General features: G+C 37.1%; 1 protein-coding gene across 2 annotated transcripts in view; it reads right to left on the bottom strand.

Annotated features, from left to right (window-relative positions):
- Window positions 1-6525: 6525 nt before the first annotated feature.
- The window catches only part of LOC148954004 (guanine nucleotide-binding protein-like 3 homolog), an 84814-nt gene continuing 71038 nt past the window's right edge, over window positions 6526-20301 (bottom strand). For both annotated transcript variants that reach the window (XM_089085738.1, XM_089085737.1), the window contains exons 10-11: window positions 13437-13626; window positions 6526-6667 (exon numbers count right to left, since the gene is read on the bottom strand). In XM_089085738.1, the coding sequence (XP_088941864.1) occupies window positions 6621-6667; window positions 13437-13626 (237 nt within the window). In that variant the 3' untranslated portion in view covers window positions 6526-6620. The remainder of the gene's footprint in view (window positions 6668-13436; window positions 13627-20301) is intronic.

Genomic DNA, 20301 nt, shown 5'->3' with positions numbered 1-20301 from the left:
GCTGGGTCACCAAAAATACACGAATCAGTCGAGGAATCAGCCTTGTTTCAAATAGCATACTTACAAAACTTCTTTAGACACCCTCGAATGCTAGTAATGATTGACGATTCGATTGATTTCCGATTTACGCGTAGAGATCGAGTGGCACGACTCTGAGCCCTTTTATACGCACGCCACGAGTCTTCGTTTTTTTTTTCCAACATATACCATCTCCATTGCTTATTTTTATCACTAATAGCATCAATTACAAATTCGGTCGCTTTTGCCTAGAGGTGGCAGCATCTTATGAACTACTATGTCATGTGGAGATTTCGTGATCACAAAGTCTAGTACATGGGGAGTGGAATCACTGGGTGCTGATCCAGTCGAGTGGATCAGCAACATACTTGTACAGAAAACTATCCTGTAAGGTTTGCACACGTTTAAACGCAAAACTCTGGCCCGTCCCTGAAGTAGCTTGGGATGGCCAGTCAATATAGGGCGGATTGAAGTTACCAAGAGCAAGAATTTTTGAGGAAACAGACAAAAGGTACTACAGATAACTCGGCAGGCGGTCGTCATCTTACATACTAAATTCATTTCTAGATGGGCTTCGATATATGCCCACAATCCTAACATTTTGGGATACCCCCGGCAACTCAACTTCCACACTAATTACTTCACTTAATTCACTAGTAAACGAAATATCAACTTCATTTCTAGATGGGCTTCGATATATGCCCACAATCCTAACATTTTGGGATATCCCCGGCAACTCAACTTCCACACTAATTACTTCACTTAATTCACTAGTAAACGAAATATGAAGTTCAGCATATTTCAATTCTGACGACGACAAACATAAATACAAACTCCTCTTTTCGAATTCTTGTTGTGCACGAAATAATAACCACTCAGTTGACAGAAATGTGCTTCGGGATCGAGGCAGTACTTTGGAAGCACTCAGTCACGATAACTATATCAGGTTTCTGTAAATTTACCAAAGAATACAGTTCATCAACTTTATTTGAAAGTACATCGGCATTCGTACACAGCACGGAAAGATTATTCTTTCATTTCAACCTGAGGGGCCCGCTTGTCCCTGATTTCCCTGAAAGTAACGAAAAGAGTCAACGCGAACTAGCACAGGACCAAATCTACCACATCTGATTTTCCAGCACTAACTTTCGCATTCAGTTCTTCTTTCAGCATTTCAAATTTTTTCTTTTCAGCCATCTCAATTTTTAAACGGTCAAGCACAAATCTACGCTCAGGAAATCTTGCCATTGGTGCAGGGATATTTGTGGTTAAAAACAGACAAGCAATGTCTCTCTCAATAGTTGTCTTAAATATGAGTTTCACAGGCCAGCATTTTCCCACTTGATGCTTACCTAAACGAACTGTAAAACTACATTTTGACCTACAACCTTTGAGAAAATCTTCATTAATCTGCTTCAAGTCAGATTCGTTCTGCTGCTTCCTGCTTTTTGAGTTCGGTTCTACGGCAAACCAAAAGCAATAAAAGTTTTCTGCGTTGCGACCAGGTCCAACAGAAATTCACTACAATTCGGAACCGATCCACCCTGGTTCCCTGAACCAGTAGCTCCGTCGCAAGTTTTTTAGAGAGCACCTTTTCCAAAGCACCAAATTTTTGTTCTAGAACGGCTACAGTATGCCCCGGAACCTCCGACATACAATATTTTGCTTTAAGTTTAGCTTCCATTTGCTCGACTTTTTCACGTATTAGGGTAAGCAGCTCATTAAAATTCTCAAGAATTCTGAACGAACCTTGTATTTCAGATTTGATTATGTTCTTCATTTCACAAGCGGTAAGCCCGTGACTTTGAATACTTTTGTGTTTGCACACAGGGCAGTGGCATACATACCTGAGCTGGCGGGACATCTTTGTAAAAAGCATGTACTCTGGCTTGGTCAGGTCGACGTATACTATGCAAAGCTCCGCATGAGTCGTATAGCAGTGCGAAACTATTTTCTTCCAAACTTTTGTCGCAACTGTTACAACCATCAAGCCCTTTTTTTGGAACTACTTGAAAGGTAGGGGGCTTATCACACAAGTACCGATATATATATATATATATATATATATATATATATATATATATATATATATATATATATATATATATATATATATATATATATATATATATATATATATATATATATATATATATATATATATATATATATATATATATATATATATATATATATATATATATATATATATATATATATATATATAAATAAATATATATATATATATATATATATATATATATATATATATATATATATATATATATATATATATATATATAGTAATAAGAATGAATAAGTTTTTCCCCATCTTCAGGAAGTTTGATATTTTGTTTCTTTTTTTTCTTTTTTTTTTTTACATCACGTCACCTCACGTCACCTGTGTGCCCGACATTGTTATTTAATATTTTCAACTTTTTAAAAATGCACTTAAATTTCTTTATTTAGTAAAAAGACTTTATTACGACTAGAATATTTAAATTAAAAAAAATTGGACATTAACACAACCATTGTGAAGTTAGTTTCCATGATTTACAATGCTGTTTTTTGTGATTAAAAAATAAAGGGATTATTTGTTGTATTATCTTCAGTTTTCCGTGTATAATTTGGTGCACACATGACTTTCAATATTGCTCACAAATAAATTACGTTTCGGAACAATAAGGAAATATAATTCTAATAAGCCAAGAAAGTTCGCTAACAATTTTCTGCCATTGCCTACATGTAAAATACTTAGAGAAAATATGCCAAACTACAAATTGCTTTTGAGCGAAAAAGTTGACCTAAGACTTGCGGAAAGAGAATAATATTTAATTCGAGTGCAGTGATCTAAGGTACTTGATTCACAATCTACAATGTAATAAGTCAGATAGCGTTAATTAGTACATTTATTGTTTCCTCCGACTGCGCGTGCCGTTAGAGGATACTATCTAAGTGTACCTTCGAGGTATATTTGAAATGTTACTTTCGAGAGCCTCTATGTAATTTTGTTTCCCTAATTAATAACAACATGTAGGTGCAATGAATCTAGCACAATGAATCTAGCAAACAGTAGTTGAAAATAAGTTAGTAATATCTTCTCTTCAATCGGCTGAAAATACTAACAAAAAATGCCCGTTAGAAACGAGGTTTATCATGGCTATTAGAAGAAGTTTAGGGTGTAGCAGAGAACACGGTAAAAAACTAAACACAGCAGTCTCGAAAGATTTACCCAAGGGGGCGTCTTCCCAAAGCTTCTTGTAAATTCAATTCGTTTTAAGGTAAAATTTTTTGGAACAGTCTTTTTTGCTCTGAAAAATATTGAACAAGCACCCATATAATTTTGCAATGTACAGCGTATTTTCTATCTTATTGCAAACACCTTTCAAGAGATAGCGAAAAGCTTTTTTATCCTCATCTTCCGTCGCAAGTCATTGCTTTCTTTTAGCTCTTTGGGGTTTTTAGTCTTCACAATTGTTTACTCTTGAAAAAAGAATTTTCATAAGCATTTCAGCCCTTCAGTCCGCCTCCTCCTTACAAAATGCCTTGTTTGCCTCTCATTCCAGGCAATCTAACGGCCCTATGTCAATTTTAAATTCTTGGTCAACATGCCTGAGAGAAAAGCAGGCGTGCCTTTCTAAAAACTAACAAACAAGTATGTGTCCAATAAGAGAGTCATACTTACTCCCGCCGTTTAGCCGTGCCACAGCCATTTAAACATTTGCCTCTCAATTACTTGGACTATCTATCTTGGCTTTTCTCTTTTTATCTACAATTAGCCATGTCTTGATGCAAACTACTGCAAAATGCTTGATAACGTCCGTTGATTTTGAATTGAAGTCATCAAGTATTTTGCAGTAGGTTGCATCAAGACATGGCTAATTGTAGATAGAAAAAAGCCAAGATAGATAGTCAAAAGTCCTGACCACATAGTTTTCCTGATTTTGAGTCAGGATCCCTCCCCTCCTCTCGAGAGTCGGAACTACGAGGACCCATTAATATAAATTTTCTAGTTTATTATCTTCTTTTTTTTTCTATTCCAGTTGTATGTCGATATCCGTCGTCACGTTATCCTTCTTTAGACGTTCGCTCGTGGTAGCCCAGAACAAGTTTAAATCCAATTTATGAGATTTCCCGCTGAATTAATCTGTATTTCGCAATCTTTATACTGTGTTTACCTAAATGTAATATGTTTCACGCTTAGTTAACTGTAATAATGATGGGAGTGAAATAAATCATAATTCACACTATTGAAACAGAAAACATTTCTACTCCACAAAATACGAAGAAGAAAAATGGGCACTGTGGCTAAATTAGTTGTTAATATGACTTTCTTTCGCGCACATAACTGCGTAAGGAGCACAGTTTATATAATTAGCAGTATGATCTTTCCCTATCTCACCCATTATAAACACCCGGACCGAGGTGCGAGTGCTCCAGAGAACGTATAAACATAAGCGGCATTAGATCTTTTCACGGGTAGACAAGGAATAATCACCTACGGAACAAGTACTGACAAAACCACTTGGCCGGCTCACCAATAAGTGCACACATAAGTGGGAGGAGCACTTTGTTCGCACCGAGAATGAAGAGCCAGAAATCATTTGTGGTAAACTTACTGGATAATTATATAAACTGTGGTAAGGAGCGTGTCCCCTAATTTAGCTAAAAAAATAAGAAATAAGAAATAGATATTAGACGATGCATTAACTTGTATAGAATAATGGTTCCTAAGCGACCCTCTACAATCAGCTATGTTGTAAACAATAGCCTGAAAATAATATTTGATGGGCGTTCTGGAAATCAATCATTCTTTTTAATATTTCAGTAGGCCTACATATTTGATTCCCTACAGTTAAACTTCTTTGCTAGTTCTACTCACGAATTTTCTACGTTCCCACATAAGGTTTCAAGAAAGAGAGTAAGCTTCAATGAGGTTATGTTCTCTACTGTATAATATGTAGAAGTTTCACATAACCTCTAATCTAGTTTCAAGAATTCTAAGCATGGTAAAAGAAAGAATGTGGAAAAAAAAACTATTCTAGGTTCAATATGTCAATAAAACCCGTGAAAAAATAGAATTGTAAAGTGCATCATCATAAGCAAATGATCCGCTGTAGGTTGTGCAGAGCTTGAAAAGAAAACTACTTTCTTGAAGACACGTCGCTTCAGAACAGTTGGGGGCAGTTTACCGTTTACGTCCTAACGTTCAAAAATCACCTGAGGGTTGATGAGCCTTGGAATTGGGTGTGAATATGGAAACGTTTAGCTTTAATGTTCTGTTAAATTATTATGGCTGTAATGCTACAATTAATTAATCTAATGTATTTTAGGAAAATTTATTCTGGAAAACGAAAAATCTGAAAATCCTGATTAGGATAGTCGAATTTTTGTGTTTACTGAAAAAACTGCCCGTATTGAAAAGAACTTAACTGCCTAATTAAAACTTAGTCTTCAATTTTTTCTTCCATGAACACTAAAAAGATCAAAAACTTAATATGGTATTTTTGGTAGGTGCAACAAACCGGGATTTATACTGAAATAAAAAGAATTAGGAATGAGGAATGTAGGAAAAAGTAGATTTAACATTTTCTAGAACATTTAGCAGACAACCCTACAAACTTCATTTTGGGACGAAAAACCCCTATGTGTAAATTTACCCATTATCTTGTTTTGCTTTAATTTGTTTGTATGTTTAATATATACATCTGAATCGTGATTAAATGAATAAAACTGAATCTTGAACCAGAAGTCTAAACACGTTTCGATGTCCAGGCGAGTTTTAGCATTCATACCGGATAACTAAGTAGAGTTGCCACCCTTAGGGATTTATCACTATTTCTAGTGATTTTTTTATTGCCTAAACAAAATACCACTGAATCAGCACATAAATCACTGGATTATTTAAGAAAATCACTAAATCAACCTAAAAATCACTAAAATCTAGTGAATTTTTCCCTCACCGGGTGGCATCCCTGTAATTAAGACGCTGGCTGCAAAAAAGGAACATTCTGGTGTTTTGACAGAAAATTCAAGTATTTTAACAAATGAGTATCAAAGATGGACCTACTGTTGCGTTCATCCCTTTCCTCGGTTTGGTTCATCTTCGTTGCGTCAGATTAGAAGAAGAAAAGAGGATTAAGAAAACTTTACAAATAAAATAGGGATGAAATAGAAAGGAAGACCCAGATCCATCCAGCCTACTTTTGACATTTTTTTTTTTTAGCTTAACTTTGTACGTTCTAAAGAAAATTCCTTAAAAAGACAAGTTAATACCAAAATGACCGAAAATTTTTGGACATTGAATGCTAACAAATAATTTAAAAGCCAAAAAAACCCTACTTTACCGCTATTTAAATTAAAGGGTTTATCTATTTCACATCTTAACCTGCCCCTCAAACTAGAATTCCAACTAGATCCAAGTTACTGAGAGCAATAGCAAGAATAGAAACGAGTCAAAATCTTACACAATATAGGAGAATACTGCGAAAAAAAAACCCAAGCAAATAAGGATAACAATCTGAGAGCAAATATATTACTAAAGAAGAAACAAACAGCATTTAAATGTTGAAACATGTCTTCGATATTTCATCTTATGGCGTTCAAAGTGTGCTTCCCATATCGTTTGCCAATTGATCACTTAATCGCCCTGCAAAACAAACGAATATTAGAAAAGCCAAACTAAAGCACATCATGAATTTTTCAATTGTACAAATATAAATACAATGTCACCCTTAATCTTTCCGAACCTCTCCCGGTACGGCCATCCCAGTAAAGGTAGAACAACTTCTGCTAGGTAACTCCCACCATACCTTTGTGTTCCTCTTGTGTCAGGCACGTAACTTAGCATTGTCCCCCATTCTTTGTTGTTGCACCAGGGATCACTTTAGGTTCACTCTAGCACTTTCAAAATCAATCCAAAAAGGATTTAGATTTAGACGGTGATCCTTTACAATTGTACCATGATCAAGGCCGTATCCAGCGGGGGTTAGGGGTTTGACCCCTCCCCTGCAAAAAAAAATTGTCCGACCTGTAAAAACATAACAAAAATAAATATAAACAAATTTGCGATGCGTTTTTTAAAGTTTTTACTCCCCCCCCCCCTCCTTCGAAAAAAAATCCTGTAGGCTATACGGCTCTGACCGTGATGGTAAAGTTTAAGACGATACTACCACCTGCACCTTTAAAACTGTACCATCTGTATTACCAAGCACGTGTACTATTCTCCTTTTGGATAAATTACCAAGGTGATCCCTGCTAGAGTTGAGGCAACAAAAATATGTCATTAGTAACCCCTATCATACTTGATAACCATCATCGGAAAAATTATCAGACTGAGTTAAGCGTAGGATGAGTTCATCCGACAACCTTATGGAGCGTAAAATAAAATGCCGGCATATAGATGATCCGAGAAAGTTGTCTTTTAAAACTTCTTCAAGAGGTATTTCAACTTTCTTTCCGATAGTCTTTATGATAGTGATACACCTTTACTGACTACATCGTAATGTTTGTCGTTAAAAGAAAAGAAAAGAAAGGCATCCCAGGAGCCCTAAAGCTCTCTCCAATATCCAATCCAAGACAGCTCTCTCCAATCCTAAGCTATGTCAAAATAAATAAGAAGGAAATTTTGTCAGATGTACTAAATGAATAATTAATATTCTTGCCTTTTTTATTACCACTCATCAATAATTTGCTAGTCGAACATATACATTTAAAAACAGGCCCTATGAGCAAAGAACCACTAGAGGACCGTAAGATCACGGCGGCCTATTTTCAGAATAATGTGTCAAATAGAGCCTTTGGTATGGGCACACCGATATATGTGCACATATAATTGCCACCACCCATAATTTACAATCCAATTATTTGACTTTTCCTCCGTTGGATCCAACAAATGCAATGATTTGTGTTTTATTGTATTAAACATATATAGTAATTCTTCAAGAATTTTCTTCACAACCGGTGAATTCTTTGCCCCATAGAAATTCAGCCTTTTTAAATTATTTTGGTAGTAATTACTCTAGTTTCGTATATCTTGCAATGATTTGTGTTTTATTGTAGGGTTTTTAAAATAACTAGAAGATGAAGACTTTCAGTATTATAAAGACAAAGCATAACTTCATTACATTTTCTTTTATATCGTAAAATTGCATTTTATTCGCCCACTCAAAGAAGAGTAAGACGTGCTTTCGCGTAATGATACAATTATCGAGGGGTAATATGAATTGATTCTGACATTCTGAGAAGAGACCGGGTAGTGTTCAGTACTGTCTTTTTCGAAAGCTGAAAAGCCTTTTGGAATCTATAATTCTGGAATTCGTTACTAAGAGAAACCTGGTTAGAGACATTTAGAGAGGAGTCATGGGCAGCACAATAGCGTAGTCTAAGCGATGTGGTCACAATGTAATTTTTTTAAAAAGGCACTTCGTATAGAAGAAGTTGCCGTAGAAACATCGGAAGGAGCCCATTCGATTCAAAATTGAAAATTCTAGTGCCCTTTTAAAGAGTCAAAAGTGACTGTAGGGCAATCAGCCCACCTCCCATGGCCATCTATTCACCAGACACATCCAATCAAAACCTTGAGATAGCCCTTTTGTTCAGTATAGTTGAAAAGTCCAATAACTTTTTCTCTGGAAAAGTCAACTTCTCCACAGCCCTCGGGACAAGGGCTACTACTATTAGTACTGGTACTGCTACTACTGTAACTAAAGCTAAGGGTAAAAATGCGAACATTTTTGGGAATGTTGAAACAATGTTAAACTAAATCAAAACACCACATACAGGTTGTCAAGAGGACGTATCAGTAATGCCTCCTGAACAGCTTATGGTATTAAGTTGAAACTATCAGCGTGTGTTCAGGGGAATGTTGAAAAAACCAAAGGCGCTATGTGCATGCTCCAGCTAATGCTACTACTACAGCTATTGCTACTACTGAAGCTAAAGGTATTAAGGTGAATCTTTCAAGGAATATTTAAGTGGATGCTTAAACCAAATCAAAACAAACTACGATCATATAGATAGTCAAAAGGGTGTAACAGCTATATATCAGGAACGGCTTACATTAACAAGTTGGAACTTTCAGGATATGTTGTGGCGGATTCCAAACTAACCAAAAGGCCCCATGTGTATACTACTAATACCACTGGTACAATTGTTGTAACTAATGAGGCTAAGGGTACTAAGGTGTAATTTTAGGAAACATTTAGGGGGAGTTTCAATTAAACGAAGAAAAGACTACATGTATGCAAGTTTTCAAAAGGACATATTGATGTTCAAAAAGACCAAGTGCATTGAAATAAAGCTTTGTCGAGGGGAGTGTTGAAGTAAATCAAAACATGTTATGTGCATACAGATTGTCAAAAGGGGGAACCTCAAGAATGACTGAGGGTATTAAGTTGGAGCTGTAAGCTGTCAAATGGCCATATCAACAGTATATCAAGAACGGCTAAGAGAATTGGTTTGAAACTTTCAAAGAATCCTGAACGGTATGTTGAGCTAATAAAAATGCACTTTGTGCATACTACTAGTAGTAGCAGTACTACAACTACTGTTAGTACTAATATCACTAAGGCTTATGGTATTAATGTGAAGCTTTCAGAGACTGTTGAGGGGAAGTTGGGCCAAATCAAAACACATTTTGTTCATCTCAGAAACGGTTTGCAGTATAAAGTTGCAACCACCAGGGCAAGAGGATGTTTTACTAGAACAAAAAGGTGCAATGTGAATACCATTACTGCTTAATACTAATACTACTACTGCTGTCACTAATACTAAGCTTTCAAAGAATGTTGAGGGGAGTGTTGAACTAAATCAAAACATGACAAGTGCATACAGGTTGTCAAAAGCGAGAAACTAAGGAAGGACTGAGGGTATTAAACTAGAACCTTAAGGGAATGATGAGGGGGATGATCAATTGACTAAGGGCATGTTCAACTAACCAAAAGGTACTATGTGCGTGTTACCACTATTGCTACTATTACGACTGCTACGACCATTACTTCTACTGAGGTTACGGGTATTAAGGTGAAACTTTCAGGGAATGTTTGGTAGGATTTTTAAATAAAAAATACTCTGTACAAGCAGGTTGTCAAAAGGGCGTATCACCAGTATCCCAAGATTGGACTAGGGTATTAAGTTGAAACTTTCCGAACAAGTCAAGGAGGATAGTGAAAATGCAAAATATGCATACTACTACAAATACTACCACTACTACTGCTACTACAGTTACTACTACAACTGCTGCTAATAATACTTCTGCTAGAACAACTACTTCGATGACTACTACTAGTACTACTGATGCTAAGGGTGTTACGGTGAAGCTTTTAGGTAATGTTAAAGAGGATAGTGAACTAAATTGAAACATGCTTTGTAGATACAAGTTAATAATAATCCATAACCACTATATCTAAGGAACAGCTTAGAGTATTAAGTTGAAACTTTCAGGGCATGTTAATGGGGATGTTGAACCAACCAAAAGGTACTTTATCTATACTAACCCTACTAATTATACTAGTACTACTAATACTACTATTAAGGCCAAGGGCATTAAGGAGATATTTTCATAAAAAATTGGGGGTACGTTAAACTAAATTGAATCACACTGTATGTATGCAGGATGTCAAATGGCCGTATCAACAGCAAATCAAGAATGGCTTAGAGCATTAGGTTGAAACTTTCAGAACCTTCTGAAGGGTATGTTGAGCTAATAAAACTGCTGTTAGTTAATATTACTAAGGCTAATCGTATTAATGTGAAGCTTTCAAGGAGTGTTGAGGACGGTATCGGGCTAAATCAAAACACATTAAGTGTATGCAGGCTATCAACAGAACATACCATAATTTTTTCGGAAATGGCTTAAAGTATTGAGTTACAACCACCAAGGCATGAGGAGAAGATGTTGTACAAGACCAAAAACGCACAATATGAATACCATTACTCCTTACTACTAATACTACTACTCCGATCACTAATACTACTCCTATTGCTCCTACTGTTACTTCTGCTAGGGTATGGGATATTAAGGGTATAGGGTACATCCTATATACTCGAATAGGGGACAAAGTAAAAGCTTTCACAGAAAGTTTATGTTGCTTTTTAAAACTAAATCAAAATGCACTATGTGTATGCTAGTTACCAATAAGACGTCACAGCAATATCTCAAGAATGACTGAGGGTATTAAGTTGAAACTTTCAGGGCTACTACTATTACTACTTGTTTTTTTTTACAATTGAACTAAATCAAAACAGTGTAAGTGCATCCAGGTTATCAAACTAGCATAGATATAATGTTCTGGGATGGTATTAAGTTTTATTTTTCAGGAAAACTTGAGGTGTAAAACTAAATCAAACGATAATATGTGTCTAGATTTTCAAAAGGGCGTGTCTTATTAAAAATTGCCGAAAGCTTTTCTCTAATATGTAAATAGTAAGCCAAACTATGGATTCTTAAAGAAAAAACCGAAAAAGTTTAAATATACTTTTCTTTTCCAATGGAAAAGATTATGTCAATAAAAAACGAACAAAAATCAATTGCTTTTTCCACAAAATAAGTTTTTCAAAGAAAAGTAAAGAGCTACATTAAACCAAAAATAAGCAGAATAAAGTCAAATAGCTAAGCGTAAAATTACCAAAAAATCACCATCAATAAATAAATGAAACCCAAAACGAACAGAAATTACAATAAATAACCGACTCAAACTAAAAAAGAGCAGAAACTAAGATGAGTAGGGCAGACACCCCCCCCCCCCCCATGCCTTCTAAAGACCAGAACACAATTTGCACAATACTGAAAATTAAATACATTTTAAATGTTTTCACTTTTTGCCTTTAATCAATCCAAAATCATTAAGAATTTGAGGAATAAATATCAGTATATGTATATTAAACTGTCAATCCGCATTTATTTGTTGTTTTTGTTTTTTTTTTTCAGAAGTCTTGGTTACGATGGTATTTTTTTCCGATATTATGAGAAATAGAAATATTCAGCTCAAATTTTGGATTGTTTTCCGTAAACTGCAAATTACGTTCTTCAAAAGGCATGGAGTTTGCTCCATCCCTCTTACTCATCTTAGTTTCGGTTCGTTTTGAATTTGACTCGGTTATACATTGTAATTTCGGTTCGTTTTGAGTTTCATTTATTTATTAATGGCGATTTGTAGTAGTTTTGCGCTTGGAAAATTATTTGTATTTATTTCTTTCCATTTTTGTTTAATGTAGCTTTTTACTTTTCTTCAAAAAATCATTTTGTGGAAAAAGTGGAGACTAATTGTTATTTTTTTTAATCCATTTTTTTTTTTTTTACTTTGTAGGCAGGTAAGGAATAGCAGTTTAACTTTTTAAAGTGTTAAAGGAGAAAATTGTGTCATTTTAATGGATCTAGAGGCCAAAGTGCAAAGTGGTATGTAAATCTTTGTCCTTTTATTTTTTTGGCATGCTCCACGATTTTGACCAAAATTTAACAAAAGTGTCATGTGGGAAGCGATTAATTAACCTATACAAAACATACAACACTATACAACACCGATCTCACACCTAAACTAGGTATTCAGCTGATTCTGTACAATATGGTTATCTTAGGAAGTCCAGAAATCCCTAAGTGTGTCACATGCGACTGTTACTTTCGGACAGCTGAGGAGTGTTTAAGGAATTTGAGACCTTTTGCAATCCATAAGGCAATAAGAACTTGCTATAGCATTGATTTATACATACTGAGTGTATTTGATTTTCATACATGCATAACGTACATGTTCTGGCGTTTGCTGCTTTGGTCAATAAAGCTTCTTATCTTATGACAAGTTATTATTATTAACTCCACTATTATTATTATTATTAACCCCAGCTAGCAAGATCGCCAGTAGATTTGTATGTTATAAGCACCCTGCAATTAAAACAGATGGATACATTCCATCACATAAATTATTCCTCAGGTTTTTAAAAGGTGTAATTTGAGAGAAAAATTTCATTTTACATATCTATGATTTATCTAAAACCTAGATTTTTAAAACTATAACAGATTATAAAATACCTCAGTATCTAGAATTGATCGTGCTCTTCTTATTTATTCTTCTTGGTATTATTTTTGTTTATTGATTTATTTGAATTTACTATTTATTTATATGTATTTCTTTTTTCACTTATTTTGTTTTTCTTTTACTTCTAGTGATAATTTTCTTGAGTCCATTCACGAGTTTATTCCCAGTCCTAGAAGCTATTTATTCTCTGTTAGGAGAATTTATTTTAAAAAGGAATAATCATTTGTCAACCAATTTTTCTTATCCATATTCCATCAATTAAAGCACAAATATATATAGATGGCGTTTTAGAAACAACGGAAGGTTCTATCTTCATTAGGTTTTATGACCTGTTGTTTTGACTAAAACTGCTAAAATATAGTAATAGTTTGTAGATAGTTCAGTTACCTCTTCTAGAACGTTCTTTCTTGTCCTTTTTCATCCTCAACTTGTTAAGTTTTGACAGCTTTTGGTTTCCTGGCAATAATGATTCAGGATCAATTTTGACTTTTTTCTGGCGAAAATTACTTTTTGTCAAGGTTAGATTGCTTTCAGCTTTATCTTCAATTTCTGGCTTGCTGATAGTGAAGGATGCAAGCTACAAAAAAATTACATTAAGAATATGTAATAATGATTCAATTTAGAACCAAATTGGGTAGTTTTCAAATAAAATTTTATTTCTAATAATAACAAATAAAATGTTGTTTCTAACAATAAAATAATAACGTTTATCAATGTACCATCTTTGCCTTTTTTTTTTCTTTTTCTTTTTTGCATTCCTTAATGTTTTATACGGCAATCTATTTTGGTATGGGCTGGAGCAGAAAATCTTTCCAAGCAGAAGAAAATGGAGAATGGGATGCGTTGAAACTAAAAATCCCCCTCTATCCCAATTAAACCCTAAGGGTGACGGCTTTGTGGACAAGGCTTACAAAATTAATTCAAAACAAGCTTCGAGAGCAGTTGCGACCAAAAGCTCTGTATCATGACGACACCAATCCACACGGCGGACCACAATTGAGAAATCTTGGTTGATTTTATCGAAGTGTTTAAGCATCCCCAGTGGAGTCCAGCTCTTGGACCGAACAACTAATGTTTCTTGTCGCTCATCTAGATGTTACTCTCGGTTCTTGAAGCATAGTGGGACGACCACACCCTCATATGCAGGATAATTTAGGTTCGTGCTTTGTGCAGTATTCTACTTTCATATGGCTGTTTCAGGCTTATTTATTTACTTAATTTCTGTTCGTTTGTAATATCATTAAATGATTCAACCCAAATATGAGGGGGTTTTTCAGTCATTCAGGTATATAACCCCCGATCTCCTGGATTTTTTTTTCGATTCTTTAATAAGTAAAAAAAGATATACACTTTAAAAATATATCCAAATGGTTACAAACTGAAACTTTAAGTAACACTAAACCATGTGAATTGACATCAGCAGAGTCTTCTTCGACGGTTCTAACAAAGTTTTGAGCAGCTAAAACAACGTTTTAGACTTCAACGGAATGTTTTGTTGCAACCCAGCAGCTTTGCCCCTTCCAAGATTGTTTCTGTCAATCTTAAGACCAAGAAACTAGGGTCTGCTCTTGTAGTACAGTCAATCTAGCGTCAAATAGGACTCGACCGCAAACAAATTGCAACAGAAATGATTTTTACACCATCTTGTAGAGAAAAAAAAACTGTACAACATATCAAGGGTTGAGAAACCCAGCGGGGTGCAAAATAAGTGTTTTTTAGCGTTTTCCGTTTTTTTTTTGTTGTTTTTAGCGGAAATTTTCCGTTATCCTAGAGCTTAGCATTTACTTCATGGGAGACATGTTTCTGAACTAGTTTTGTGTGCTGAATTCGAATATCACATCAAATTCAAGTTATGTCCCACCGTCAGTGTTTCACATTCATCACCAAACAAGAAATTCGTATTTCGTGGCCATATTTCCCTTTTTTCGTCCTTTGGGGCGAATGAAGTCAGGAATAACGTCGCCCTATCGACTGAATACTATATTTTTGGAAACTTCCGTACATTCTAAAATTGTTGTTGTTGAACCCTTGGTCCCATTTTTGTCAGATAAATGTCCCTCGCAGATTCATTTCTTTGGGCCCCTTAATTATTTTCCTTCCTTTTGTAATAAATGTTAATTTTCCTATTATTTTTTGACGCCATTTTGGGTCCTCTTAACTGCGTACATGTTTAATTCACCACGAGGGAAAAAGTGCGCAGTTAGGGAGATTGGCCAGTATATTAAGAGCCCTGGGATTGGCTGGAAAGATTCATTTACCACCCCTAGTAACCCCCACCACGTGCTACGGTTAGCGGGCTGGGAGAATTTGTTCTTTTTCAGTTTAGTTCTTTTTATACTTGAAACTGTATATAGTAAGAATTTTCCTATGTACATATTTTACTTTTCAGCTTAGGCCAAGACTAAAAGGTTAACTAGAAAATCTTATCGGTAAACTTTGGCTTTAAATGTGGCCAGAGACCACCCGATCACGTTAGTATAAAGGAACCGTTGGAGTAACCGCGGAAATCCCTCTAATTTGGGGCCAAAGAGGGACCGTCCCCCCTCCAGTAAGTGGCATAGCAACTCTTTTTTGCGCCATTTTTGCCTTCAAAAGTGGTGACCCCGCACATACACCCCAATAAGTGGTGCCAGCGGTAATTAGCACTACGAACATTGGTGGCAGCAAGAACAGGAATTATTGACGGAGTTGATAATAAAAGAATTTTGCGCTTACGAAGAGACAAGGAATTTAGCCTACAAAAATAGCCTATTGTGGTTACAGAGGCTATATATAAAAAAAAATCGCAAAGAGAAATTTTTATCTGAGCTGTGCTTAGTCGGATAATAATAAGTAATAAAATTTACGAATCAATATATCATGCAACTAATTAGTATTCAAAATATAAGGTTAAAATTGCTGCGTATCAAAACAAATTTCCGCGAGAGAACCGGAAGTTGAATGGATAAAAGAATTTTCATTTAGACTGAAGATGTAATTTGAAGTTATCAGAATCTTTAAATTATGTCGGACAGAGATGAGATTAATTCAACACTGATAAGGGCGAGTGAAGCCCAGAGAAAAATTAGGAAAATAAAAAGAAAGGCTAATATGAAGGCCTTATTAGAACGGAAAAGATCTCACGCCATAGACCATCCGATCACGTTAGTATAAAGGAACCGTTGGAGAAACCGCGGAAATCCCACTAATTTGGGGCCAAAGAGGGACCGTCCCCCCTCCAGTAAGTGGCATAGCAACTCTTTGCGCCATTTTTGCCTTTAAAAGTGGTGACCCCGCACAAAGAACCTCCAATAGTCGTCATTAAGGTTTAACAGCATATACGGGCATCTAGCGGAAAATTTCGTAGCGTATTTCGCTAAGGTCGGTATGACCGGCAGAATAGCATCTTGTGAATTTGAGAGTACAGCGTAGGTGAGTAAATTTCCTACTTGCAATGTAGAACAGCCTACTACTGATAGTAAGAAACAACTAATAAAACTGAAGCCAATTTCTATTACAATAAAAGGTTACAGACATTTTCTTATTTTTTTTTTGTACAGCGTCATCTTCTGAGTAAAGATTAATAAGATGATCAGACGACGAGATGGCCCTTTGCAAACATAGGTTTAAACCTCTGTCTGTATTTCTATTCTAGGTCTATGACGACTGAAAACGAGCGCTGTTTGATATGTCTCAAAGAGATTGACGAAGAAGCTGAGTATACTCCACTCACAGAGACTGGGGCTGCCGCTATCAATGGGACCAGTCGCTTGCGGAAAACCACCCTCGTTGCAAATGCTGGAGAAAAAGCCCACATCGTTTGCAGACGGAATTACAACCACCGATTCTACATCGAAAGGGACAACAAAAATCGTAAAGAAGAGTGGCTTGCACAGATCTCGTCCAAAAAGTGTGCTCTAAGATCTGACACTTCCACATTCATGTTTAAGGACTGCTGCTTTTTTGTGGGACGGTAATCGACTTTCCGGCCACACACAGGAAAAACCGTGAGATCTTTTCCGTCCAAACAGTCGACTTCGATGAAAAACTAAAAGAAATCTGTGAAATGAGAAGTGACGAATGGGCAGTCGAAGTGTTTCGCAGAATATGCACAGTGTCAGATCTCCATGCAGCTGATGCAGTTTACCATCAGATCTGCAGTACAAATTTTCGAACAATGCGTGCTCGTCCGAGCAAATTCGATGCAAGTGGCAACGAGCCTGAGCGTAAGAAAAGGAGATCTGGCAGGCCAGAAGATGTTGTCAAAACAAAAGCATTTTTAAAGGCTATGGTGTACTTAGAAGTGAATGATGAGGAGCAAATAACGATTAGTGACTTAGTTGAAAAGATGCGCGAGAATCTGTATGGAGATCTGGAACCTTACAGTAAGGTTTACATGAAGAAGGTCGTCGAACACTTTGGATCTCGAATTGTCTTTTCAACTGTAAACGGCAAACCAGATGCTGTTACTCTTAGAGAAAATGCGGCAGATATTCTGCAACAGTATTATGCCAAGTCGAAATCTGGAGATTTGAAGGGGCAAAAAGAACAAATTCTGATTGCTGCAGCCAAGCTGATGAAAAGCAACGTAAAAGATATTCCGACGAACAAAGAAAGTTATGACCTTTTGGAAAGGGTGTCGTCAGTTTCTGATGCTCTAGAATTTGTACCTGACAGTCTCAGAATTGTGCTTCGTGAACTTTTTGTTGGGAATAGCTTAGATCTGAAAATTGCTACGATCGGTCATGCCATTGTCCAAGCAATTCGACCGCGAGTGCTGATCGCACCATTGCAATTGGGTCTTCGTGTCCAAATGCACCACCATTTTTCATCGCGATACCTCATTGACAATTTAAACTCACTTGGGCTTTGTTCTTCATACTCAGAAGTAACGATGTTTGAAAGAAGTTCAGCGGTCCATGCAGTAACTGACCTGGATGGAATGATGTCTCAGGGATTCATCCACCACATCGCTGACAACGTTGACCAAGACATTTGCACCATTGACGGCAGGAACACCTTCCTTGGCATGGGGATCATCGCCTCAATAACCCCCGCGCCCAAATATTTGCCGAGGAAAATTCCCCGAACAAGTCCGTCAGCGGCACACATAAGAGACGCATACAAAATCTTTGTGCTTCATGTCAGATGTGACGACAGTGTTCTTTCAAAAATCAGATACGTTCGTATTCCTGACTTCACTGCACTAGATCCCAGTGCTAGTCTCGATACTCTCTGGCTTTCGTCGTGGTATCTGAAGACTCCAAGGCCGGGATGGAATGGGAGAACATCAGACTGTCATGGTTGGAAACCATCCGGGGAAAGCGTCTGTAATATTTCTCCCGATGATTGATCTGTCTGCCAGTGATGACACCTGTGTGTACTCTACCTTGATGTTCATCGCAGACCAAGCTAAACACCATGGATTCGCCCCAGTCGTGACCGTCGATCAGCCATTGTGGTGGAAAGCTATGAAAATGGTTGAGGCTTCTGAACCAGGAAGTGAGCTCTCAGCAGTAGTTCTGAATCTCGGTGGGTTTCACACAACCATAAGCTTTATTGGATGCATAGGATACACAATGGAAGGATCCGGTCTCCGCGAAGTCCTGGAACTTGCATATGCCCCAAACACTGTTCCCCATCTCCTAAGTGGAAAGGCTATTTCACGAGCTGTTCGAGGTCTCTTGCTAGTTGATAGTGCTCTACATGCCGTGCTGCTCTCCGAGTTATTTGACGATGATCCCTGTTCAGAACCTGAAACAAAGTTAGGCACCAAAGAAGTTGCAGACCTTAAAACACTATACAGCAAGCTAATGAATGGAGAGGCAACAATGACGGAGGTTGAAGAAAATCCTGCACTCAAGCGGATCAAAGGTTTCTGTCGACCAGAAGATACTTGATCTGTTTCAGCACAGAACTTCAAAGCTGTGGTTTCAGCTTATGAATATGGTTGGGATACTTCGTTCTTTCATCAAAGCTGAGCGGATGGGGCTTTGGGACTTACACCTAAAGTCTGTGTCTGAAATGCTACCTTTTCTTGCGGCCTGTGGTCACAAAAACTATGCCAAATCGTGACGAATATACCTTCAGAAGATGGTGAAGCTTGAAGAAACCCATCCTACTGTTCATAGTTCATTCCAACAAGGAATGCACGTCGTCAGACGATCTGATCACGAATGGGCTGGCTTGTCAATCGATCTAGTTATTGAAAAAGAGCTTAAGCATTTGTTGGAAACAGCAGGTGGACTGACTAGGGGTATGGGCATGACCGAAACTCCGAGGTCACTGTGGGTTTTAGCACGCCCAACCTGCTCTGCTGTTAACCTCCTAATGTATGATCTGACGCATAGTCTCTATGGGACAAGCGAGCAGCAAAAGGAGAACGCAGGCCCCAGACCAGAACAAGACTTCAAGGATACGCAGGCGATGGTCACGTACTTTGAAAATGGCTCACCATTTAGAGGGGATACCCAGCTTAGAAGCATTGCTACCGGTTTTACTGCATATGAATCTGCAAAAGTTGACTCTGCGAAGTCTTTTAGGATAAAATTCTTTGATGCTTTGACCAGAAAGGTGGCTATGGATTTTTTATGATGATTAATGGACCCGGAAGTCAATATACAACCAAAGCAAACTGGGGGAGGATTTCACAAGCGACTGGATCCGTCTTTGCTATTCCAACATTTCATTACGTTATCCAAAAAAGCAAGACTTCCTGAATCAGAGTGCATCCGGTATAAACTTTGTTCGTACCCCGCTGCTCTGTTTGACAGCTCATTTATGCCGAGAGTGCCGAACAAGGCCGAATTCGCCAAGGCCATTGCACTTGCATGCAAACTCGAAGAAATTTCGTGTGTGTTGAACGACGAGACACACTACGTACTTGACGGTGGATCTCTATTGCACCGAGTCCCATGGATAAAAATGACACGTATGCGGGTATCATACAGAGCTATTCTCTGTATATTTCGCGGAAGTACCCTGGTGCAACTGTTGTTTTCAATAGGTATGATAGTGGACCTTTCATCAAAGATATGGCCCATTCGTATCGTAATCGAACGATTGGTCACGAGGTTTTCTTCACGAATGACATGCGTCTGAAAGTTAAGAAAGAAGAATTTCTCGGGAACATGAAAAACAAGTCAAGATTAATTAGTGCGCTTGCAGTTCATCTCCGGCAAAAAGGCTATTTTGTAGTCCAAGCCCCCAGTGATGCAGACGTGCCTATTGTAAAAGCTGCTATCGAATCAGCTAAACAGAAGGTAACTGCCGT

Source organism: Artemia sp. Qi Xiang Cuo, chromosome 3, assembly GCF_049724085.1.
Source record: "Artemia sp. Qi Xiang Cuo chromosome 3, ASM4972408v1, whole genome shotgun sequence".
Classification (NCBI taxonomy): domain Eukaryota; kingdom Metazoa; phylum Arthropoda; class Branchiopoda; order Anostraca; family Artemiidae; genus Artemia; species Artemia sp. Qi Xiang Cuo.
This window is presented reverse-complemented; position numbering and strand designations above follow the sequence as displayed.